This window comes from Sebastes umbrosus, chromosome 21 (genome assembly GCF_015220745.1).
Source record: "Sebastes umbrosus isolate fSebUmb1 chromosome 21, fSebUmb1.pri, whole genome shotgun sequence".
NCBI classification, from domain to species: Eukaryota; Metazoa; Chordata; class Actinopteri; order Perciformes; family Sebastidae; genus Sebastes; species Sebastes umbrosus.
The window spans coordinates 23,340,630-23,367,677 of record NC_051289.1 but is presented as its reverse complement, the minus strand read 5'-3'; the positions used below and the strand labels follow the sequence as shown (position 1 = coordinate 23,367,677).

Genomic DNA, 27,048 nt, shown 5'->3' with positions numbered 1-27,048 from the left:
TTTTGGATTGGGGTCAATGTCTACAGGATTTTGCACCGTCACCTGCACTGCACACATTACATCCTGTGAACACCTCCTTTCCTGTGTGACAACAGCAGGAGTCCACTTGCCTGGTTCCCACCTCCGGCCTCGCATCCCACCCCTCCCTTCGCTCGCTCCGAGGTGTGCATTCTGACTCAGGCGCTCCACTAAACAGCCACATCCAACAGAAAGCGCCAGTCCAAGGGCCTCAATTTTCACCCCAGCGTGTGAACCCCGCACCCCGGCGGCACTTTTCCAATTAGACAGACCGGAAGGCGAAGTGTGTGATGCTAACGACCTTTGCGTCAAACCCTCGGCTGTCACTGTCACACTGCTTCGCTCGGTTCCATATTTCCTTCTCTTTAATTCACATTTTTCTTTTCTTTCATTTTTTCCCCCCTCCTTTCGAGAGAGAAAGCATCTCTGACGACTCTCGATCCTTTCACCTCAAGGACAAATGTCGGGCGGGGACGGAGGGAAAGCAGGACCAGAAAAGAAGAAAAAAAAGTGTAATTTTATTTGAGCAAAGAGAGTCGAGCAGAATGTGTTGTATGTTCACCACCCGCTAGCTGTGGATTCAGCCCGTGGCCACGATGCTATGGTGCATGGTGTGTGCATGTGTGAAGCTAAAGCTGACAATATCACAGCATTGCATGGTTTACTGAGGCAGACAGGGAATGGGATTACCTCTGACTATTGATTAGCTGCAAGTGTGCGCCCACACTCACACACACACACACACACACGCACACACAGCAGATAGATCTGAACGACGGCCCTAAACACACTACAGGGTAGATCAAGGCAAAGTGCCCTTACAATCAATGTGATGGTAGTATACCAGCTTAATAGCACCTGTCTCCTTCCTGCGTCATTTGGTGCTTTTCTTTGCTGTTGCCATGGCAATCATAATTCCTATAATTCATTCAATTGCACCTATCCCCCCCCTCCAGAGATCCAATACCTATTCTTACTGTTTCGGAAGAAAGGCAGCAAGCTACCTGTGACTGCTGGGAGGAGACGAGCTGGTCCAGTTTCTGATCAATGCCTGGGTGAGGCGAGATAAGGCATCCATAGGACTGTTTTTTAAACAGGAAATAGACAGCCTAGCAATTGGCAGAAATATGTAGTTTACAATTTCGCCGTATTGACTTGCCGCCATCTGCTATAACTCACAATCAAAGTCAGATCTTATTTCTTAAGCAGCAAAGTCATTCAATCCCATTTACCTCTGTGCCTTGGTCCACTGCAAGCACAGGCAGTATAATGGAGCAGAGGAGAGGAGCTGATTTGGTTAGAGAAAATCCTCCGCTGTATTTTGAGACGTAAAATGCCTCAGAGTTTTGTCAGTAATCACTATTTGCTCTGAGGAAAAAAAATGTATGGCTCACATCAGGAAACTGAGCCTAACTCGATGGAGAGGTTGTACGTGACTGTGTGCATGCAACTATACAGCATGTGCATGTAGAGCTGTATCTATGCGCTAATATACACCACCAAACTCCACACGTCTGGCCTTCGTGATTCGGTAATTTAGCAGGTCTAGATACACTCGCCGTCGAGCTGTCAGTCAAGCCCCGGTGGCTGTGCGCTTCCTGACCTTGCGCGAGCTGATCTCAGCATCTGTCCTCTAACCATTACTGTCACATCTCACGCGCCAGGCAATATGTCTGAGCCCAAATACCTGAAATAACACGAAGAAGAAGAAGATGGAGAGCGGAAGCAGCTGCTGTCTTTCTAGCCTTCAGAAATATAAAATCCGCACAGAAAAATACATTTCACAGTGTCTTACTAAGTGATGAGACGGCAAGAAGAAAATTGTGTTAGGTTATATTCTTACACTGTCTCCGTGTGTGTTTATGTATCGCCTCGATTCAAACTAAAGTGGAGTACACTGACATGCTGGTTACATTTTTAGAATTGGAAAGAAAAAGAAAAACATGTTCGATGAATATGAATGAGTACGATATGTAAGGAACACTGATGCTATTTGCTTTGAAAGTAAATGTAGAAGCATTTGATGAAGGTTAACTAGATCTTAGCTCTGTGTCGTCAGTGACATGCAGGGTCATTGCCACTTGCTTGAGGGCAGAAGACAGAGACTTTCTTCTGAGCGTTTTATTGCATTCTCAGGACAAAAGAAAATATACATTTTCAATGAATTGAAGATTTAAGAGGAATGGAGGATGATCAGATATGCGGTAACTGCAAAAAGATAAATTTTGCCTGACCCCTTGGCAGCAGTAAATTCCCTCTTCTACTTTTCTCAGGTGCTGCATTTTACCTCAGCGCGGCAGTGCTGTGTTGCCGTAATGAATATAAACTCAACTCTGACTGCATCAGAAAATTTAAATAACTGAATTGTGTCAGTTTAAAAAAGATGAAGACCTGTCACAGAATATAGTCACGGGTTAATGAGGGCACGACTCGGAGACAGCCTCGAGACAGAGAAGAAAAGGAGCTGACATTCTCTCGCTGCGAGACAAGCCGCGTCAAAGATCTGAGACTCCGCCGAGCTTCGGCTGTGATAACTTACTGCTTTAGCACCCACTCCGCCCCCGCCCCCTAAAACTTTTCCACTTGGCTCATTTGACACCCACTCCGCAGGATGAATGCCGGGGCGTCCCTTGAAGTTTCAGTGGCAAGAAACTTTTCCATCAGCGCGCCCACAGTTGCCGCTTATGATCACAGCGGCGTTCTGAAAAGACTGCGTCGGAAAAGCCAGTGGAATAAATAAGCCCAAACTGAGAGAGGGGAAAACCAAACCAATTTGAGAACATTTGATTTGGGATGGAGGAGAAAAACACGACGAAAGAGTGAAAAGGGGAGAGAGAGAGAGACGGAGGGAGAGAGAGAGAGAGAGAGAGAGTGTCAGGGGCAAGCCCTATTGATCTGGAAGCTTAATTAACCATCAGATGCCTCTGACACAGCCTCTGATCTTCTATGATCAGTGGCAGAGTGGCACCGCTCTGGGGGACACGGTGGGGAGAGAAACGGGAGAATGAATGGGAGAAGGGCAGAGAGGGAGAAAGTGTGGATCATTGACAGATTACAAATTCTCTCCATCCAAGGAGAGGAGGGGAGGAAGGGTGACGGGGCGGGAGGTGAAAGAGGAGAAAGAGTGAGCGACAAGGACACTGTGAGATGGTAGGGATAAAAAATGGTGAAAGGAGGAGTTTGGAGATAGAAACAAATGGAAGAAGAAAAAGAAATGGGAGCATACTTGCCAACCCTCCTGATTTTCACGGTAGACTCCCGTTTTTCATTGCCCTCTCCCGGTTTCCTCTCGAAGCCACACTTCTCCCGTATTTCTCCCTATTTTTTTTTTCCTTTTCGATATTTCAAAATGTTTCTGGCGCTATACAGTGTGTAAGCCCTGCTGTTTCCACTCAGACAACAATACAGCTACACCAGATGTGGTTTCCCAGCAGAAGAGAGCAGTCTACGCCCGCGACACAGCGCAGTTTGAGCACATGTTCGAGGTGCGCTCGCCGCATCACGGCGTGCAGCGCCCAAAGTTGGGCTTTGCTTGACGCAGCAAAAAGCCGTCGTGGCGTGGCGCGAGCCGTTGGAAATAACGGGTTTCAGAGCTCAGTGGTGCCGTTGTCGCGTTGTGTCTGAAAGGGCCTTCAGGGGGTGAGAGACGGAGAAAGAAATGGAGAGTACTGAGAGAAAGAAATACTCAAGCAGGGGTAAGAAAATGTGGGGCACTCAAGTTCACACCAGAGGGGCAAATTATTCAGTTTTCTTTCCTGAGAATTAAATGTAAAATTAAAACTTTAACATAAAATGTTGTTGCAAAGTACTTATTATTTTGTTATTTTCATTCTTTTCAAGTCACCAGAATGCAGGAAACAAAGTCTCTGAAATTGAATTTTTCTGGAGGAGGGCCCCCACACCCCTCCCCCCGCTTTAGTTTTGAAATCCTGTCTATTTTTAACGTCTCATGGTTGGCAAGTATGAATAGGAGACGTGAATAAGAAAGGGATAGCAAGGTAGAACGAGAAAACAAGAGCATAAATAACTACTGTGTGTGTTGAGAAAAAGGGGGAATGGAGTACACTGCATCATCCCCCACAAACACGCCCCCCCCCACACTGATGCAATCACCTTCAGCTCCTGTGCGTATGCATATGTGAAAGGTCCGTCGATGTCGAGATGACAGCAGCGACTGACCGTGGATTGAATTGCCAATTCTAATACACCTGAAGAGACGAGATCTTAGCATGCCGATGTCAACTGGGTAGAATGGAAATTGACCCGAGTGAAACCAGTCGAGAGTGGAGTGAAGGCAGCGAGGATTGGGGATGACGTTAATCCCTGAGAGGTTTGAATAGTGAAATAGCGTACCTTGGGATGCAGAGCGGTGAAGGGGGGATGAAGGCTTTGAAGGTGATGCTGGTTGGGGGTTTAAGGGAAGCGCAGAGCGGCAGGGGTGGGTGTTGAAATTGATCAGGGAATGTCGGTTTACAGACGGCACCAATTCAGCGGGAAATATATATCCAATGAGCACAAGGTTAGCAGGTCAACCACACTTCCAATCAGTGTGAACGGGCCAAAATAAATCAAATTTGTGGAGTAATTTTGTGTGTTAGAGGTTGCAAGAGACACAAATGTGCTGAGAGGGAAGGTGAAAGAACATTGCAGATATAATATGACTCACCAATGCGTCCTATCATATTAGCCACCGGTGTGGAGTTGTCCAAGCCTTCATACATCGAGTCGGAAATCCGCCGCTCGTGGTTGTCCAGTAGAGAGCTTGCGGAATGCTCTGAAACCGGAGGGCTGCCGAAGTTGTCCTAGAGATACCGGGAGAGATGAAGAGTAGACATGGGGCTTGAAATAGGTACAGTGCAAAATAAATGTTCCATTTAGTCTGATAAATAGCCCGGAAAATGTTATTTTCCTTAAAGGGTCAATATGAAAAAAATTCACCACAAATATTTGAGGTATGTTCACATTCGTAACCGAAAGGTTTGAGTCATTCTCAAACATAGCATCTTAGGGTGCTTTCACAAGCCAACATTTAGTCTGTTTTAATCAAACTCTGGTGAGGTTCGTTTATGCAGTTGTGAATGCAGTAATCATACTCTGATGTGGACCAAAACAACCAAGCCAAGGTGGTCGCAGACCGTTTCCAAGGGAGCCAAAACGCAGGCTGCCTGTGTGGGCATTTGTAGAGATGGACACAGGTAAACGACAGGTTAACATGAGCGGGAGAGGACAGACCTGGACTTCTACAGAAGTCCGATGTTTGTTTGACATCTGGGCCGATGAGAACATTACACAATATGCTACATAAAGTCATAAACTGGAGGAGAAGGGATTAGTACGCATTGCTGACCAGTGCCGAGTCAAAGTGGAAACACTCTGACAGCATCAAAGTCCGCGATTACCTGCTTAGAAATTGGCAGCTCTTGAGAAGAAAAATATAAATTTGCTCCTTTGTACGCGCCCCTCAGCAAATAATTTTTTATTTTGGTCTCCTTTAATTTGTGCACTGCATGCACTTAACTCTGATTTGGACTGGCTTGTGAAAGCACCCTTAGTCTACAATTTGTGTTTTTCAACTGACAATAATAGAAAACAGCATAATTTGCTACTACTATACTACTTAACTACTACTACTAATGCTTTACTACAACTTTTTACAGCATTAAAGAACATTAATATCTTATATTTAGCTATCATCTTGTGTTCTGTATATTAAAAGCGCTGTAAATCAAGTTGCGACTGATGCATTGTGCCTTTGAAATAATCAATAATCCCAAGTGAATGTGTGTTGACACAAATCAAAAACACAGATGGATCATAAATTGTTTTGAATTGGTCATTTATGGATTATTTTTGCAGTGGGCATGCATGTACCATATAAACAGGAAGCTACACACACACAAACACAGAAAAGAAGAAATGGGTGTGCATGATATGGCTCCTAATGTGATGCCATCAATACTCCAGAAACGTGGAACCGGGGCTTCGGCGTCCGTCTCGGCTTACGTCGGTATTTTCCGGCTCAGCAGTGTGTAGCGGCTCCCGTAGTAGTCGGAGCTGGATAAAGCTCCATGGATTTCCCATAGGCCGATAGACAGCTGTCTCTAACAATGAACTCCAGTAAATGGACCAGTGACATTTGCCATGTGGTCGATACGCCGCGCTGCTGGTTATTGAGCCCGCTGCACACTCGGTGCATGTGTCGGTGTTGGCGGGGGGACGCGGTTAGCGGTTAGTCTTCGGGGTCTGGAACCACTGGGCCCAGATCTTCAAAAGCCAATATTGGAATTTTTTAGGGAGCTAGACAAAAGGAGCTACCGCAGTGAGAGTCAGGAAGTAGAGAGGGGGAAAACAAATCTCACATCCACGTGCAGAGAGTTAGAGAATAAACCGTGGGCCTTGGCTTTATTTCCCACAATGCTTCATAGCAGCCTTTGGGCAGCCGGGGGAATGCACCAGAGAAGAACTCCCAGTACAGGACCTATTACAGATAGCTCCCTTACAGCTAGATAGTCTCGCGCAGTTCAACTTTGTACCTCAAGCATGCTTTAAACCAGGAGGCTCTGGCTAATATTGATGTCTCACAACACTCTGCTGGCTCCCGGCCAACAGAGAGGGGAGTAAAAGATCACACAACAACCGCAGCATGAAGACGGGAGAGCAGGAGGAAGAGGAAGAGAGGAGGAGGAGAGGAGTGGAGCTTTTTTGGTATACAAAAATGGAAGGAATGACAAGAAAGAGGAGGGATTGTGGGGGTGTGGGAGCTGAGGCCCCGGCGCAGTGTGGGTGCTTCCAAGTCGCCTCTCCGTGGGAGTAGCATAGCCTGGAAGACGCACAGCAGGTTATCGGCTGTTTAATATAAATGAGAGCTTTAATGAGGTTGAGAGCGCCAGACTTTATCGGGACAGCGTGTTGATAAGAGCGAGGGGCGCGGAGGGAATGTGTGTGTGTGTGTGTGTGTGAAATGGCGGGGGCTGGGTCGACACAATTACAATCAGAGCCAAGGCCACTGCCAGCCTTATAATAAAAAGCGTGTCCCTAGATGATTGAGACTCAATAAAGCTCAAATTGAGGAAATAAAGATTTATCGTACTCGCTCCTCTCTCTTTTACTCAACCCCTCTCTGCACTTTTTAATCTGCTTCAGATCTGTCATGAAGCCGAGAGGAAGTAAGATGGAGTGTCTCAGGTAAGAGGCAGGAAAAACGTGTGGACAGAGAGCGAGCAGCTGAGGACCGAATGATATGAAAATTATGTATAGGATGTGTCAAGAGGAGTAGATCTCAGAGAGACCACTATGTAACTGTCTTCCTCTATCTCCGAGCGCCGAACACGCTCATTTTAAAAGTATTCATTGGGCTTCTACGGCAAATAGACTTTGGAATCAAGTTAACGCGGAGGCAAAATGGCAGCTATTTAATCTTTGTGTATCCAGTATTAATTAAGTCTGCCTCCGTGCATGCTAATGCTTTAGCACACGGCGCATGTTTACTGACTTGTGAATGTTTACTGACTAATGCATGACAAGCTGTGACATTTCATCATGTAAAATCTGCACTCTCTGCTGTCACATGATATTTGAAAACATAGAAGTGATTCAACGTTTACATCTTTTCCTAGGAAATCTATTTTGATCCCCACGCAGACACAGATGCATAATGAACAGGAGAAAAAATGTGATCGTAAACATGAGCGTCAATCATCAAGATTGCTTCATAAGACAAAAAAGAAAATGGTACCAGAGTGTTTAACCTCTCATGAAACTAGAAAAAACAAAAGAATCCGCTGGTACCTATCATGTCATGCTAGCATGTCGGAAGGACGCTAAATAACGCTTTGAAGTTAGGCTAAATATTGGCGAGGAAAAACTGTCATGGCCATTTTCAAAGGGGTCCCTTGACCTCTGACCTCAAGATATGTGAATGAAAATGGGTTCTATGGGTACCCACGAGTCTCCCCTTTACAGACATGTCCACTTTATGATAATCACATGCAGTTTGGGGCAGTATAAATGTGTTATTCTCGCCTATTCTAAAATGGTGTATTTGAATATTTCTGCATACTGGGGTCTATAAACAGTCTGAGAATTGCATAAATTGGGTATCACTGTAAAACTGAGACTCTTGTGGATCCAATGAGCCCACTTGTATTCATGTGTGATGATGTTAGTCCCCATAGTAGCCATTTCATTATAGTGAGACCATTTTTTGAAACTTCACTGTATAAAATGACCTGTGGTGACCTCTAGGATAATCACAGCCTCATGAAACTTTACAGCCACAAACTAAAGACCTAGAGCATTCAGAGGATGGATGGCTTTCCTAGCTAGATTGACAATAAGGGGGTTTCTGAGCAGTTTCCAGAACAGAAGTGCTCGCCATCAGATCGCTGAAAAATGCAGTTCTTGAAGAAATCTCCAAATGTCAAAAGTTTTTGAAACCAAATCACAGCATGGCTTTTTCTATGGTGTTCCTCGAGGTCTTGGTGACTTAATGTGGTATTTTAGAGGGATTATTGATCATTTTTGTCAATTCTGGAGTGGTAAAAACTGGTTAAATGTAGCACCAAATCTGTGTAAAAAATGGTATCAACCCAAAAATTGCTGCAGCAATTTATGAGACATAATAGAGCACTTCTATGTGACATCTATTGTTGACCTGCTATCTCCCCCTAAAGACCCCCTGTACTCCCCTAAAATAGACAGATAAAATGGATCTATGAAAAAGAGGGGGGGAAGGTTAAACCAAAAAACAGCAACACCGCGGTGATCAAGAAGCTTATTTGTCCAAAAGTGGATGTTTTATTCAGTGTCTTTGTTGAGATTTTAGTCCTTTCTTACCACCGCTTCTCATCACCTCATCATGTGTTTAATCTGTCTTAATCTAGTCATTTAAAGAGTGGATTATCCTGTTGACAGAGGGAGAGGGCAGAGCACTGTGACTTACACTTAGCCCAGTCAAGATCATCTGCTGCTCAGCTCCCTCTGGACTCACTGAGCACACCTGTGTGTGTTTGTGTGTTCAACGTAATGCTGTTATTGTCTATGTGTGAATGGAGCGGCAGAGTGTGTGTGTGCATACCTGTATTCATGTGCATGTGTTTGTATGCGTTTGTGGTTAAGTGCAGACTCATGCACAAATGTGTTTTTGCCTGTGCATCAGCATCTCCCTGACCTTGAGTATACTCAGTGAGGGAGAAGAAGAAGCAGTGTGTTGACAGGGCTAGTCTTAAGCTGTCAACTAAGGCTAATAATGTCTAGTCCGTGGCCATTTCCTGGCCTTCAATCCTGGTCTCAGCCTGTTGCTGTGGCCCTAATCCAGTCAACCTCCACCATAATGCTGTAATTACAATCCTTAAGCCGCTGCATCCTGCCCCAGGCACAGCTCACCTCACTGCTGGCTAGATACCCCACTTTTATTAGCTTCTCACATCCACCTACAGCCCCATCTAATGCCGCTGCTTCCCAAAGAGGGTGCCCAGGTCTTTTAGGAGTTCTTAGCAAAACTTTGATTTCACAAAAAACATCATGCAGAGGGGGAATCAGCACAATAGCAGGGTATGTGAGAATAACTTCTGGTCAGGTTTAACTGTTCCACCACTGCTGTTTCTCCAACTAAAGACATAATAAGTGAGCCAATCACGCTCAAGTGATTCCCACAGAAACGGAAGCTCAGAGTTGTCTACTAGTCCGCTCCACTATAGTGGAGTGTGGATCGCTTCCAGCACAGATACAGGACTATAGCCGATCAGTCTCGGGAGACATTGTTGTAGTAACACAATGCAAAAGACAGAAGACAAAGCTTTCGGTACTTGGGAAACAAACTTTGTGCGTAATATTACAGCCTCGTCAGAAAACCACTGTCCAGTTGGAGCAACACACCCACAGAGATACAGATTTATGAGAGGCAGGAGACTACTACGTTGCATCTATGTGTGATCGCCCCCATACTGTACTAGCAGCTCTGTGAAGCTGTACTGATAAATGCTATCATTAGCATCCTAACATGCTCATGATAACAATGCTAACATGCTCATTTTTAGCAGGTATAATGTTTATCAGGTTCTCTATCTTAGTTTAATTAGTTAGCATGCTAATATTTGCCAATTATATACAATGTATTGCTGGGGGTGATGGGAATGTCATTATTCAAAAAATTACCAGATAATGGCTCTAGATGAAAAGTAATTACATTTCATGCTCTGGGGAATTTCAAGGCAATCTATTCAATAATTGTTGAGAAATTTCACTCAAAACCCCCAAATGGCAGCCTCATGGTGGCGCTAGAGGAAAAATCATGGGATCACCAAAGTCAGTTGGCTTCATCCTCCTGGGGACATGTATGTCTGTACATAATTTTATGCCAATCCATCCAATAATTATTGAGATATTCAAGGCTGGACCAAACTGATGGGACGACCAATTAATAGAGCAACACTGCAATCCACAGAATTGTGCTGGTAGCGTGGCTGACATTTCAGATCAACTCAGAACATTCAAATGTATACAAAATATCTAATTAACACCGTATGGCTCAATGATTATTGGGTCGTGTTTACCTCATTGTTGGCTAGCAGGTTTGCTACCTGTACAATCTAGTTAGAAGACTATTACAATATATTGAACTCTCTCTTGTGCTGCAGAGGGCAATGTAATGTTACAACACAGAGTGAGATGGTTTAATGATTCCATTGTTATATGAGCTACTTTTAATAATGTTCACTCAACAAGGTTTTTACATCATCAGTTTTACTTCAACTTTTTCAACACCCCACTGTTCTCTAACAGTCACTCATGGTCGTGTTTAGAAGGTAACTCACAAATTGCGAAATCTGATCTGAAAGTTGAAAAAGACTTGACGACCTAACTTAACCTTAACCATTCAAGGTCAATGCCTAACCTTAACCATCTCATGAGAGGTTCCCAACTTGCGAAATTAACTTCTAAACACGTCCTTCACTCATACCAATAAATACTTTTCCATCTTTTCTTCTCTTCAGTAGGGATCTTTCTGGTTGTCTGTTCATACTAGCCAAGTTCAAGCATAGTGCAATAGTATCATGTACAGTGAAGTGAAGTGAACACGATGTGTATTATGCTGCCAAGCGAAAGGAATGTGTGTGTGTTTGTGTATGTATTCAAATACAAGTGTGTATGTTGCTTAAACACTTGGGTTTTTAGCACACATTTCACCTCGGCAGTCCTCCACCGCGCCCAAGCAGCCCACTCAACCACCAGATTCAATATATTATTTTCTCAATTGGTCCTATTGAGTTTCCCCTGCTGTTCCTAAATGAGTTAGTCCTCAGAGAGCCGGCTGGGAATGAGGGCCCAGCAGCGCTGGAATTGCATTTCTGCTGCTCTGCGATCTACTTTCCTCAATTTAGCCACCACTTCATTGCAAACTGCATTTCCCAGAGTGCACCGCTTTGTGCCCCTCGCTCTATCCTCTTTCCATGAATCACCGCTATTTGCTATGACAGCAGGGAAGCTTTAGTCCCTACAAGTCATGATGATGATCCAACTGGACTTCGATCACTCCATTTTAACTTGGGGGGGGTCAACACAGCTTTCCCTCTCTTTCTCTAGCCTCTGATGTGGGCCAGCATCTCAATGTTTTAAGGTCTCTCCCAGCAGTGGTCAGCTCAATACTAATAAAACCATAATTTACTAGGCCGGGGCTCTGATTGATAGCTCTCTCAAGGCTCTATCGATCAGCCCCTCTCTCATCCAAGTGAGCATCTTTTGTTAGGGCCAGCCACTTCCTTCCCCCTTGTCTCTTTGCATAAACGTTCTCTTAGTGACTAACAAGCAGCGCTTTTGGAATGGATTACAAACAGAGTCATTGGCATGCTGAGGAGACTACTTCGGTGCTCTTTTATATACAGAATAAGCTGTTGTATCCACTCTCTTCACAGAGTTAAGCTACTATGACTGAGAGCTCCAACAGAGCTCAACAGTGAAGTTTCGGAAGTGAAATCCCATTCATATTCTGAAATTGTGGGATTTATTATTAGCTATAATGTTAGCTATAATGTCGTAACCGTCCAAGGTAGACTTAGAACGAGCTATGAGATTGTGAAACGATGGTATATGCTTTTGTAGAAGCCACAAGTCCGTATGATATCTACCTTGATTTAAGAAAAACATGTTTTATTCGTAATGTCATGAAGAAGTACCACACTACCCCCAATCCTAAGTGTAACGTCTCTGATTGGTGGAGCTTGCTGTTACCAAGGAAATGTATAATGCACACGTGTACACGTAGTAATGGCACGTGCTTGTAAATGGCGGCTCGTTTGGAAACTTTCTCTTGCATTATAAAAATAGTTCACCAAAATGTGTTTCTGAAAACGTTTGAGGCGAGAAATAAGGCATGCAGTTGCGGAATCTGTCTGAACGACAACAGTTAGTTTTAACGTTTTTCGGGAGTTTTCAGATGCGGCGAGTCGCCATTCGAAATGGATTATGGGATGAGCAGTTCTTTCACTCTTGAAATAATTATGTACAGTCTTGTACCTTTGCCTTTTTCCATTTTTTAATGTTTTTTTTTGCTCCAAATAAAATGTTTTATGATCATGATTCATCTCGTAGCTGTTTGGCTTGGTTCCATGCTTACAACTCTTTACATAAGGATTTTTTGAAACGTCAAAGGAGTGAATGAATGGGATGTTCACTTCAAGAACCAGAGCGGTTCAAAAAGTGGTCACTTGAGCTCTATGATGCAACAATGCTGAGGTGAACGTAGGGAATAAAGTATCTTCTGCTTTGGTCTGCTTCCTGTGTGTTCTGCCTGACCATGTTCCATAATGGTTAGCGTACTGTATGTATGGTATGAGTATGGTATGATCCCTAGTTGGTCATTATTAGAAAGAAAATGGCCTCAGATAAAACAATAAACGGTTTGAGAAGGTCATTTTTGATCATATGTAAATTGCATCATTGTGATTCCACTTACTGTTGTATGTAATCTTGCCTCATGTCATTGACAGCCTAAAAATGTGGGTTAACCCCCCACCTCTCTTTTCATGCTGTCCTGTCATCCTTATGCATCATGCTGTTATGAGCCCGTCACATTCCTTCAATTTAAAGCCCTGACGTTAATTAGCTGTCATGCATATCAAAACCTCAGCAGTGTAGTAAATGTCAGCCTCACTAGTGTTTCATTTGTAGAGGAATAGCAGACACCGCTGGACATTTCTATAAATGTAGTGCCATGTCAGTGGCTTAGGGAAATGAGAAAACAGGAAACCAGAAACAAGTCTCTCAGGTGACTAAATGCACCGGGCAACTCTGCAGTGGTTTCTTGTCCCACATGGTATTTACATAATTGGGGTTGCTGGACTGGAAAGGCTTTCAAGTGGTCAAAAGAGGGGCGAATGCTTTACATAAAAGCTTTACATTTATGTCTTGAGGCGGTCTTGACGGAAAGCCGTGCTGAGACAAGCACAAAAAAGAAAGTGAAAGTTAAGAAATATCTGAAGCGAACGGACTGAAGTGATAGCGCCGCCCGTCCTTAGGCAGGAGGCTTCGTCTCATGAATTATCATGAGAACTCTATGGCAGAGCACCGCGGTGTAAAAATAGTACAGTGTGAAATTTAACTCAATCTGTAGATGTGTGTAGCATCTCAAACACAGACAGGGAAGATGAGAGTTTTTTTGTGGTGAAGCATCTCGGCGGAAGTGTCTTTTTGTGGCTCTGATTAATGCAGCGCTTCATTGGCAAGTTGCCGTAGCGCTGTCAAGAAGGACAACAAAAAAATAAAAAATACACCAGACAGCCAGTCTGTCAAAAATAGTCGATGTCTGCTGGAGATCTCCGTCATAAATAACAGCATAAATGTGCGGAGAGGCGTGTGCGTACGTCATGGGATGAATTTCAAATCAGAGAAATGAAACCCAGCCACAAGCGTGCTTATCATCAGCCTGTCTGCCTTTAGATGCTGCTGGTGATAAATATCTTAGTAGTGTCACGAACTGCCACGGCTGTTGCAACAGACAGAAACAAACATCCACCGCTGAGTGAAAGTTCATAAACAGGATAAGAGGGAGCGGCGGGGGGGCGAGGGAGCGGGGGGTTCTCAGACATAAGCTCAGACATATAAAATCCATCTTTATCCATCTTTTAGGCTCGGCATAACATAACTTTAAATCTCCGCACATTAGCCGCTATTTTCGTTTTCTCTATAATCCTCTTTGTATTGAAATGAGTTCTGATGATGTCTCATGATAAGCATACTTCTTTGTTCTGCCCATATAATGGTCGATTTGTCAGTTTTAGCCACAGCACAGATGAGAGCAGCGGATCAACTTAAGACCTAAGATTCAAATAAACTGCTAATGATTTGGCCGATGGGTTCTTAGATGGGTTCTGAGATTGGGTCTATATGTCACTGAACCAAGAATGGAACTTTATAAACCGATACTGCATTCATATAAGAACCTGTAGGCAACAGGACACCATTTTGGTAACGGAAGTGATCTGGTTTCCGTTTGTAGTCTGAATAGTATTGACCAATCGCATTCAAGCAGTCTTTGATTGAATGCAGGTAAACAGTCCGTGTGGAGAGCAAAAGAGGCGGAACGCATTGGCCGAAATGCAATCTGGAAACCCTTCGGCTATCGTCTGACAATGATTTAGCTTTTTATTGGTTTAAAATGAGTTTGGTATCTGGCTTCTTGTGAAACAATCTGGTCGTACACGTCAACTCCAACTGCAGTCTCGCAACTCAAGTTGCTAATTGGACTGTAAACAATGAGCAGTGCGCGGAAAAGGAAGCCTTGGTCGGATATCCACCGGCTACACCGAAACCCCAGAAACATAGCCCCTTGCCCCACAGAAGCTTATCTGTTGTCAGATCGATAGCCGATGGGTTCTGAGATTGGGTCTATATGTCACTGAACCACGAATGGAACTGATCACCCTTTTGTTCTGCAGTCTATCCAGAACACCTCACCAAATTCTTACATGTGTGCCTCAAGCCAGTGGAAAATGGCTATTGGAGGTTCTTTCATTTAATGTAACATTACTGTATTATTAAGATTCCTATGGCACCCCACAACAGCGATACTTCCAAAAAACATACACAGGATTCTTCAAATTGTCCCAAAAGAAAGGTGATAAATACGGGTGGTAGCCTACAGAAACATTGACATATCAGAGTTAATGTCTGAATTATGTAATAAATGCATGCACATCTTTAAGAAACTAATAACAACGGAGGGAATAAAGTTGAAAACAAATCTATACTTTCAATAACCAAACTACTGCAACAGATATGCATTCGATCAAGTCACAGGGTTTGGGGCTCGAGGATCAATCATTGCCCTAAAAAACGTGGAAGACGGAGAACATTCAGGAAGTGTGGCCATGAAAAATAATGGAATTGAAATGACTTTTCATGAATTTAATTGCTTAAACACATGTGACGATATATTAATAGAACTCAGATATAGAAAGAGAAATTACACAGCCTCTGAAGCAGCCGTGCAATTATAATGCTTCAAACAAATTGCCAGTGACCAATCATATCGCTTGACTATCTGGGGCAGAATGGTAGTTTTTCAAACAAGGGCTATCAGTGGAACCAGAACAGGGGAAAAAGTAATTGTTCTGGTAAAGCATGTGTGGATAAAGAGAGTGTGTTTGTGTATGTGCTAAGAATATTGGAAATGATTTACACTTGTTCTGCCTACCTTTGTCTTTTGTCTGATTACACATCAAATGCACTATAAGGTATTGCTATTAGAACTGGTTTCTATTCCTGTAGTGTTACGCACATATGTTAAGAGTGTTTTTTAGATCCCCCGATCAACTCGGTAGTCCATCCTGGCCGCACCGCTTTCAAATGGTAAATATTAAACATGTTCAATATTTACGATCGATATCCTGTTGTGTGTGGGGAACCCCGAGGACAGCCGATGATGCAGTCACGTGGGAAAGAATGATAGACAATTGAGAACCAAGCTGACTGAAGAAGAAAGTACAACAACCGCCATCATGGCGGCTAATGCAAAACGTGAATCATAAAGTAGTAGTACCATGGACCTCAGAAATGAAGGAACAACTTGTTGATTTGTGGCAACAACACAAATGTTTATTTAACGTTCTGCCATGAGTTCATCCGCGATTTTTATTTTTTCTTCGCAAATTTTCAGTACAAATTAGTGCAAAAAATAACATTACTAATTCTTCCTGCCGGTCGTCCGCCATATTTGTTTTGACTAAAGTCACGTTTAGTCGTGAGAGATTACGCGAGATTTCCATTTTTTAGAGTCGGGACTCTTGTTGTTCATGAACGAATCTGTTAGTGTGTGGTGTGCTGCTTTGGCCAAATCGTTGCTCACCACACACTATAGGAACAAAACTGTAAAATTGAACATAACATGTCATTATATGTGGGGTCTCTCACATTTTCAACATCTGCTAGGATTTGAAAAATCTTTTACTGTTGGACAGCCTTCCTCGACATATTTTTATGCTCCGTTAGGAGCAATAACAATCCACACTTTAGTGGACTCTTAGTCCTCATACAGCGTGGGACACCGCTTTGTTAGACTTGAATAGATCCTTAATCATGCTGAAGTATTTTTTCTTTATTCCAAGGTCAGGGTAAAATTCTCATTTTAACCCAAGGCAAAGGCCACTGCTTTAATGGCAGCAAAAAATAGAGCAGGTACTCCACCTCAGACACGGGTGTAATCATGAGCAGTATGAACCAGTACTTGTCTTCGCCACTGAGAGGATATGCCTGAATGGCTCCAGCCCCAAGTCCTGCTGAAAGCAAATGGGCTTCTGGGAGACCTTGGGCAACATGTGGAGTGTGTGTGTGTGTGTGTGTGTGTGTGTGTGAGTGTTTTGTTGGGATTATATATTTGTCTGTGCATGCATGTGGAGAGGCTACTCTGAGCGGTCATCCTGACACACAATGAGAGTGTCACACGGTGCATTTTATATTTCCATTAAGGTGTTTCATGTTTGTATTCATGGGTGGAACATTTTCAGTTACATCATGTAGAAGAAAATGGGATGCCGAATCAGTGACTGGTGTGTGTGGTTTTGGTTTTGCAAACACCCACCCAAACCAACGCAGCTTAAACTACAAAGAAGCATTACACTCTTCTCTTCTAAGAATAGTTGATTTAGCCCACAGGACCAAGCGATGATGGAATCAATGCTATTTTCATGGAGCGGGGTGGCCTGGATACGCCGCGTCCATCGAGGCCCGCCCCCCCGCCCCTCCTCCCGATGCATTAGGCTGTGCTGCTCGGCTCCTCTCCCCCTGCAGACAGTGATGGATCTGATTCATTTCAATGGTGGCCTCCAGTGCTCACTCCCATTCGGCTGGGTGACAGTGGCAAACTGGTGCTGGCTCCACACGTATCTGCCTGGCCAACACGGCAGAGCGGGGATGGGGGGGTTGGTTGTAACTGCCGGGAGCCTGAGTCGACATTTAACTTCCGCCTTTCTTATTTGAGGTTTGCAACTGACCTTAAATTCTTAATTTACAACCTTATCTTTTCTCTACTCGGAGTATATTAAAATTCCCTCTAGTGACTCCATGGCACCTTTTCAAACCACTAAGCCTCCTGACGACGCTGCATCTTCAGCAGTGTATGATTGCCTGTAATGGGAGTTTAATGGATGGAATCTGAAATGCACTGTTACATCTCTCTTTACATCTTTTTTTTTCTGCAACATCATCATTATGCTGTCTCATAGCAACTGATGTTGAAGTAAATGTCAATTTATATACACACTTGTCAAAATGTCTCTCTAAATTGTTTATCTAAATGGATCAAAAATGTAATACGCTGTAATGTAAAAAGCGTCATCTTTCCACCTAGACAGGTGGTAGAGTAATAATAAAATATATTTTTGCTGTTTCTGAAACTGTTTGTCTGTGACCTTAACTGTCTGCTCAGTGTCAGCGTGTCTACCTGTCTGCCTGCTGGTGAGGGATTAAAGAGGACAGGAGAGTGACTGGACCGAAGTGATAGAACTCACTGAACCTTGGGGCTGAGCTTTCCCCGGAGGGACATGTGTCCTCTCCTCTAGTTTGGATACGGGGTGGGTGTGGGGGTGGGGGGGGAGGAGGGTGGGGTGGGGGGGAGGAGGGGCGAAGGTGCTTACCTGAGCCGTGGCCAAAGCGTCATCGGGGCGGACTGTCCTTAGTGCGTCCTTTGTGTTTTTAACCAACATTGTAACCGCATTTCACATTAACTTGCCGTTTCCTGTTTAACGTGGCTAATTTCTTCCACACGGCTCTCAATGTGGCGCCAGTTGAGTCGGCAGCTCACAGCTAACGGTGCTAAGTGCGCTAATAGTGCAAACAATGGCAACGGTGCAAAAAGAACTAACAGTGCTAATATAACCTGAAGGGGGGAACCGGAGGGTGGTCGCTACGCTTCCGCGACAACTCCGTGGGTCAGGACGGCGTTATCAGCTGTAACCGCCGTATGAGAGCAGTGCAGAGCGGCAGCCTTGAGCTAGCCAGTGGGGCACGATAACGTACATGCACTAAAAGGCACGCGCAACTGACCCGGCGATGTCAACGAAGCATGGAGAAACTCAGATTACAACACACACAGAGGTAGAGAGACTTCATTCTCTGCTCAGGTAGACATTACTCCTCTTTACATAGCAAATAGTTGTTTGCTGCTATATTAATGCTCTGAATATTGCAAAGAGCATCTTTAAAGCTAGGGGTTGGTAATCTTGAGAAACTAGCAAGAGTACGCCAGATTTTTTATTTTGATCCAACCAAAAAACTCAGCCCAGTGTTGCCAACTCTTTTCTAATGAAAGTAGCGAGCAGCACTAGCTCCAAATGCCCCTAAATCTAGAGAGAAAGTCACCAAGTCGGCAACATTGACAGCCCGTTCATTCAGGCCTCCCTCAAAAGCCACTCCCCCAAAATTATCATTATGGATGTAAACATACAAACATGGCGATTGTTAGTACTCACAGCCGTCAAGCTAGCAGCTTGTGGAAGTCTCTGATGATGTGCAATGAGTGCACGGGCAGAGTGCACTCAGGCAGGTAGCCTGTCCAATCATTTCATTCGGCCGGAATGAAATGATTGGATCAGGATGTAATGAGAATTTCAACAAATATAACAAAAAATGACGCTTTTCATATAGAGCAGGTCAAGACTGTACTCTAATATACAAATGAGACTTGTCGAGTTTTATTAAAATAAAATGAATTCCTGTTTTTTTTTGCCATAAAGTAATCCAGCAGATGTATGCAGTCTTGAGGGATCCCCATTTAAAACTGAGAAAAAAAGGTGCAATAGGCTTACAGTCCTTAAGTGTTATATTAAACACTAATGCCATCATGTATGGCAATTTATGAGTGTTACCTGTGAGAATTGAACTCCAGTCCCTGGCTGTATTTATCCCATGTTCTACCTGGTAAACTATGGAGCACCACATGTCGGGGGGGTGAATTGACATTAAAACAAGAAGAAAAACAAGTGCACAGGGCGTCAGGGGGTGATGTGCGGCGATGAAGAGAGAGGGAGACGGAGCGCTCGGAGGTTGAGGGCTTGCAGGGAGGGTGAAGGGCAGAGAGGGGGGGGCTCAGCATGGCGCTCCAAACTGACACACAGCCACGGGACACGGGCTCCAATTAGAGTCACGGCAACACTAATCAAACCTGATCTACAACCTCTGGCTGCAGGGCGAGCGAACGTGCGTGGGTGTGTTGTATTCACACATGAATCCACAGTCACACTTAGCATATCACATTGAGCTAAATCATGTTGTTTTTTTTTACTCCGGTATGTGAAAGTATGCAGTTTCTGTTAAAGAAAGGTAGGCTGGGATTAGTTCAGTATCACAATTTCATGAGGTTGAAATCTCCTCGCCTCAATATTCTTGACTGTTGCCTAATGACATACAGTATATCCACCTGGCCGAAATACATATTCCTTTATCTGCCTATCCTACAGTGCTATTCCGCAGGCCTGTCAATCAGAAGTCAGTGAAGTGCTTCTTAGATATCATATCAAGGCCCACGGTGGGTAAAGAAAGTCACACAGAGGGGCGGGAGGAAATGTGAGACGGTATCACCTATCTCACACAGGAAATGGGACTGTTTGAAGATTTGCATGGTGGTGTGGTTGCTTCATAAAGGTGCTCCTCCAGCTATCTCAAAGCAACAAAAAAAACCTATGGGGGATAGATTAGGGCCGGTGGCGAGGTAGAGGAAAGCCACTCTCGTTTATCATTCAGTGCGGTTGAAATGTAGCTATCCCTCTTCTTCAGTCAATATGTCCTCCGCTTGTCAGGATTTGAATTAGAACATGCATGTGTGTTTGTTGAGTTTGTATAAACATGTTGTGCCTTATACTGATTTATGGTAGCTCATACGAATAACACTATCAGATCAAAGACATATTCAAAGTAGGGCTGTCAAAGTTAATGAGATAATAACGCGTTAACACAACTTGTGATTTTTAGGTTGTAGCGGGCTCAGTTTTCAAAGTTAGTGTGAAGATACTGGTATCATATTAAACTAGAAAAACTGAGGAATACATTGGTACCAACCATGTCATACTAACTTGTCACAAAGGAGGCTAAATAATGCTACAAACTTACGCTAAATTTTGGAGAGGAAAAACTGACATGCCCACTTTATGATAATCACATGCAGTTTGGGGCAAGTCAAGTCAGCACACTGACACACTGACAGCTGTTGTTACCTGTTGGGCTGCAGTTTGCTATGTTATGATTTGAGCATATTTTTTATGCTGAATGCAGTACCTGTGAGGGTTTCTGGACAATATTTGTCATTGTTTTGTGTTGTTAATTGATTTCCAATAATAAATATATACATACATTTGCATAAAGCAGCATATTTGCCCACTCCCATAAGAGTATTAAATACTTGACAAATCTCCCTTTAAAGGGACTGTTTGTAACTTTTTAAGCGTATAAATGTACCGGGTCGGGACACATGCGCGCTCGCGTGTGGCCGGAGCCTCTCCTCCTCTGCCTGCTTGCCTTCACTCAGACAGTGCACGCGTTCTTGCTGTCTCGCTCCGCCTCTAGACGTGAACGCGCGCTCACTCCACACTGCAGAAGAGTTAGTTTAGCTCTGAGAATATCTAGTGAATGTTCAGTGGACGTTTGTGCAGAAATAAATGCTGCAGCTCCTCCAGACCAACAGAGGTTTCCCGTGTCTTGTGAAGTGACGGGGCTCCGCAGAGAGAAACGTTACCGTCTCCGACCGGGTGCCGTTGATAACGTTTCTCTCTGCGGAGCCCCGGCACCGACCCACTTTTCCTGCCTCCGCCTCCGGTGTCTCCCTCCGGAGAGGGAGATTTATGGACACCTCCGGTGTCTCCCTGCGGAGAGGGAGACACCGAAAGGCGGAGGCAGGAAAAGCCAGCACGAATTCATGGAGAGACATTCATCTGGTCAGCTAACATTACTGCCAAGCAGCTGAAATATAGAGTTATGTTGTGGTTTTAGCTGACGTGTGTCGCCTCACTGTTTTGAGCGATGCTCGTTCAGGTATATTTAGAGCGAGCAAGCGCGAGCCCGACGCTGACTTTCGTTGACTTCGCGGCCACAGGTGTCGCTGTTAACAAGCAATTCTGAAAGTTACAAATAGTCCCTTTAATGTACATTTTAAAACAGATAAAAATGTGCGATTCATTAGTGATCAATCACGATTAATCATGGACAACCATGCGATTAATTGTGATTAAATATTTTAAATCAATTCACACTCTAACTCAAAGGCAGACCAATACAATTTGACCACTTGTGATGCAAATTAGTCCCTAGTACATCAGTGTGACTCCTCCCTGACTGTTAGGATACCTCAAAGTTTTTGGACGTGTGCCGGGCCACGATGAGCTGAATCATCCCTCGCTTGTTGCCCTCTACGGACATGGATGTGCGCAGCGTTTCCATGGCGTCCTGGTTGGTCATCCCGTGCAGCGACTCCCCGTTGACAGCAATGAGCTGGTCGTTGACTCGTAGACGGCCATCCTGCAGACCGTCAGAGAAAATCATAAATATCCCTCATAAAACACTTGAATCCAATTCTTCTGAACACTGTCATCATTAGATTTTGAGCAGGAACAGTATGTCCATTCAGCAGCTGCTCGGGTTTCAGCGATCACATGTAGTCCCTTCTCCCAGAAAATCACAATAAATACCAGGGCAAGATCATAAACTTGTCTCCCTATTCACATTCTCTAGAAAACATTTGAATGTGTTAATGATGTTACAAACCACGGGTATTTATGAACACTCTCCATTTAACAGCTCAAGGGGGATAATAAAATATGTAAGAACATCGTTGCCTCAAGGAAATCATTCACAACATGGTAGTCATGCCACTTAAACGGCATTAACATCAAGTGATCACTTCAAAATCACCATGACACGGATTTATAATCCCTGCAGCATAATAGTCCACCACATGTTTATACTTATCTGTACTGTAGGTCCTCGAGTTACAGCAAAAACAATGAATGAAATCAATAAAATCAATCAGGGTAATGGTCAGAGCGTAAGTGGGTGGGAGTAGTTCCTTGCCTTGCTAGCAGCACCTCCATTGATAATGGATTTCACAAAGATGCCTAAGTCGGCGTGGTTTTCCTTGGACCGGTTACCCTTGACGCTGACTCCCAGGCCTGCTGAGCCTGAGTCATTCAGAGGGATCTCAAAGGTCATGAACTCTTGCGTACCGTCGGGGGTTAACACGATGTCATCATCCTCTGACTGCTGTGGGTATTAAGGAGAGAAAGAGAGAATGATTAAGGATATGTGTCAAGGCTGTGGCACTGCTGATGTGCTAATAAAGTTTTTAAAAAAAGTGAAAAACAAAAAACAAAATCTGATGGGTGAATTCACAGTTTTTGCAGCAGCTACACCTGTGGAAATAAGACAACAATGAACTAATCCTGCTGATTGCATGTATTTAAATGAGATTATATGCAAACATTTAGTCCAAAATCCTATGCAAATGAGCCTCATTGTAAAAACAGTCCGATAAACAGTCCACATGTCGAAGTGTCCTTGAGCAAGACACTTAACCCCAAATTGCCATCAGTGTATGAATGTGTGTGTGACCGGCTGAAAGCTGACATGTTTTTGAGTGGCCGGAAGACTAAAAAGGCGCCATATTAAATGCAAGTCCATTTACCATTTGTGTCATGAAAAATAAATGAATAAAGCTGTTAGCTACTGAAAGCTACTATATAATTATTATAATTAATATACTGTACTATTTATATAATTAATATACAATTTGTATTTATAATCAATATACTATTAATACTACTATTTAAATAATAAATGAAGTTACGCTGCTGTGCCTCGTGCGTAAATGCTCACAGCGTCTCTCTTAATGGTGAGACTCTCTTATCGTTTCTGCTGCCGTTTGATCGCTGCAGGTATTTCATTTTTAAAAAAATTAAAAAATGTCTCAAAAAAATATAATAAAATATTTTCCTTCATTAATGATGTATTATTTCACCCACAGGCATATGTGTCCTCTGCGGCACGGAGGCGTATATGTGCACCATGATAGGAGAGAAGTGAAATGAGCCCGGTCTATATCGCCCGAGCCTGGCCCGGATCGCCTCAGCGTGTCGGGGCCCGTTGGGTCCTGATGGGCTTCTGGCTCAGACTGACTCTCACCCCTCACAAAAGACACATTGGCCTCAAGCACATTTATACTTTGCCACATGGATAATTGCAATTGCAAAAAAAAAAAGAGCAAATTGCACTCAGCCGCAAAACGTTATGGGCGTGTTTGCGCTGTAATATCATTAGTGAAATATCGTTTGTGTATCGGACCTTGAGACGGGGCAGATAGCGGTTGCGAATGATGTGCTATTCATGGTCTTATCAGCGGCTGCAGTGCATTCTTTGTGATTTCGCACCTGAGTCTTTTGGGCTGATGACTCAACTTACCAACCAAGGTTGGGAAACTATTGCTGTGCACAACTAAGGTCACTGTTGCATCCAGATCTCAGGTTGCAGTATCTAACTTTGACTTTGGTGAAAAGACAGAAAAACTAAGACAATTTAAAAAAAAAGAGAACAGAGACTAGCGGGACAAAAATTGAAAGAACAGGGACAGTGAATGACAAGAAAATGGAAAGCAGGCGGGAGACAAGATAAAGAGGGGAAAGATGGGGGGGCCAGGAGAAGAAAGCCAATGGATGGCAAGCATGACACATATCTCAGGGCTGTCATCGTCAATTGGCCGTACTGTCTAGCCGAGCGCTGCTAATTCCTTTCCACCGCCATGAGCTCGGTGTAGGAACAGCGGGGACGGCGGAGAACTTTGAAAGCGCCAGGTAGCAATTTGGCGCTCAAACAACGATGGCTTCCTTTGAACAACACCCCCTTTGAAGGATAATTTGTGACACGTTAAGAACCCGACCCTTCTCGGGCCTTTTATTGTAAGGCTGGTACTGCGGATCTTCATGCATGGTACACAGAAAAAATGGTTCATTCCAGCCTCCAGAGAGGTGTGAGAGAGTACTGTTGAGTGTCTAACACCCAGCACAATCAATTCAGCTGGAAAATAGTCCATCACACACCTACTCCAGTCTCTTTTCTGACATTTTTAACTGGTGTCTAACAAAGAGCATCTGTAAAAAAAAAAGGAATAGCATTTGTGTATTTTACCTCTCGCTTGCAGCCAAACAGAAGGGGAAAAGAGGTGTGAGAGAAAGCTAATGGCGTAAAATGCCAGGAGGCATCAAAGAACTGGCACTTTCTTTCTTATGTTGACTACGGGAAAACCTGGTAAAGATTTTAGAATGTTTTAGAATCATTTCCGTTCAGTGGTTCAAAGATTTTTTGAGCTACGGCCAACACACTGTAGCTGAGTAAATGTGCTGAAACCAAAAGCTCTGATCTCAGCCCACAGTTGTTCTTTCCTCACAGTTTGACAGAAAATGAGACACTGTTTCTATCTCTGTCTACTTCCAAGAGGATTCTTCCATTCAGACGAGCGAGCCTCTGCTACAGGCCACTGAGCTGCTCCACTCAAGTTCCTGGGAGTTCAGTGCCTTGCTCAAGGACATGAGAGTGTTTCCTTTTCCCCTTTTTATCCCCACACACGTTTTTTATCCAGCACATAAGAGCTGACGACCGTCCGATCACGAGCCCGCTCCACGGGAAGCTCGAGAGCAGCGCTGTACTAATGTGATTGGGCCAGATTGTACAGTACGTGCGCAGTTATTGCCATGGCAGCCAAATCCACATGAACAATACTGGCGGTGAGAGCAATCAACCCCAGAAACCCACCGCAAGACCTCTTTAAATAGACTCACATCGAGACACACACACACACACACACACGCAGCCAGATGGATGGCAGCCAGGTGTGTGCCCTTCACAGCTGCTCGGATACGGAGTGAAGCGGAGGAAAGACGGGGAAAGATAGAGCAGGAGGTGGCTTTTTTTTTTTTCGGGAGGCTGAGGAGTTATTAGGATGCAGCGGTGCGTTCAGGTGGAGGCTCTTTTCAACACCCTCTGACTGAGCCCCTATTCTCCAGACGGCCCTTCTATCTGCCCCCTTTTCTTTCTCTCTGATTTCTCCTCCTGTTTTCAAAAGTGGCAGTACACCTGTCAGTACAACTTGCCAAATGGTGCTTTTGTCCGTGACTGGACCCCCACAGTAAATTCAGACCGCTGGAATCCATTTAATCACGCTGCGTTTCAACACTTCCGGTTCGTTTGCAGAAATCACCGGCTCTTGTCGGGAAATGACCCTTTGCTTCCTCTCAGACGGCAGAATGAAGCGGATAGGGGACAGAACAAAAAACCCATCCAGTGCAGGTGTAAATATAATACATCAACAATGTTTCACTTCACACTTTGTTTGTTTTGAGCTTGGAAAGACATTGTGTGAGAACTGTCAACACAGAAAGCTTTGACGGCGGTTAAATTGAAGCAACCTCAGCTCGTGGAATGTGATCAGTTGGTTTCCAATGCGGGCCCCTTAGCAACGCGGCACAAACATACAATTTCCACTCTGAAAAGAACGCTCGTGGATGAATGGCCTTGTGCGTCATTGGCAGGGTCAGTCTTTATCTTTAACCAAGATGTTTTATCATAATAAAATAAATAAATAGTGGCTATGAGTTATGTCCACGGAGAGGCTTTTAGCCCAGCAGTTGAACGCAGTAATACATTGGATGAAAAAAATTACTTTGGATGGCCCCTGTCTGAGCCTCTGTGTGTGTGTGTGTGTGTGTGTGTGTGTGTGTGTGTGTGTGTGTGTGTGCGCGCGCGCTCTCTCTTCCAAAATGATGACAGAATAACCACCCACTCAGAGCCGTGTTCCGGGAATAGCGGGCCGAGGCAGAGAATGAGAGAGCAGTGTAACATTTTCATCAGACAGGAACAAGCGCCGCTAGCCAAGAATGAGTTTGTCAGGCTGCTTGACAGGCCTCGTTGCACCGATTCAGCTCAGGCGGAGCTGGATTCAACCACCTCTGAACAGGAGAAGAAAGAAAAGTCGCCTCATTGTTCCGAGCTCAGCCCCGTTTATGCACCTGGGACGGAGAGAACAAAAGCGCTGGCGATAAGATGAACTGATGTAAAAACAGTGAAACGGTTGCATGCTTAAATCAAAAAGCACAATGGAAAGGTTGAATTTAAAATATGTCTGTGTTATCAGCCAAAAATCCCAATTGTTAACTTCAACATCTGGGGGTTCAACATGTTTTTGTTTTTTTTCAAATCAAATTATTTTCTCAGCTGCGGTCACTTGGCAGGAAACCTTCTGCTAACACGGAGTGACAAACCCAAATTGTCTCCTAAACAGCAAGGAGAAAAACTCTCCGGAGACAGCTGCACTCACTAATGATGGCTGAATGTCTCCAACACCTCCACCCCTGCCTGCTGCTAAAGCCAGGGACAAACTACACATGACTGTGAAGACACTCGGTCTTGCACATTTTAACAACAAACTTTTGAGATTACAATGTGTTCTGTCAGGATTCACAACTCAAACTACAGAATCACATTCAGATGTGTTCGTTCTGACAG

At 44.0% G+C, this 27,048-nt stretch overlaps 1 protein-coding gene across 3 annotated transcripts in view; it reads right to left on the bottom strand.

Annotated features, from left to right (window-relative positions):
• Window positions 1-27,048, bottom strand: part of LOC119480529 (partitioning defective 3 homolog) — a 431,832-nt gene that overhangs the window by 171,748 nt on the left and 233,036 nt on the right. For all 3 annotated transcript variants that reach the window (XM_037756853.1, XM_037756854.1, XM_037756855.1), the window contains 3 exons: window positions 22,570-22,758; window positions 21,847-22,017; window positions 4,685-4,820 (listed from right to left, as the gene is read on the bottom strand). In XM_037756853.1, the coding sequence (XP_037612781.1) occupies window positions 4,685-4,820; window positions 21,847-22,017; window positions 22,570-22,758 (496 nt within the window). The remainder of the gene's footprint in view (window positions 1-4,684; window positions 4,821-21,846; window positions 22,018-22,569; window positions 22,759-27,048) is intronic.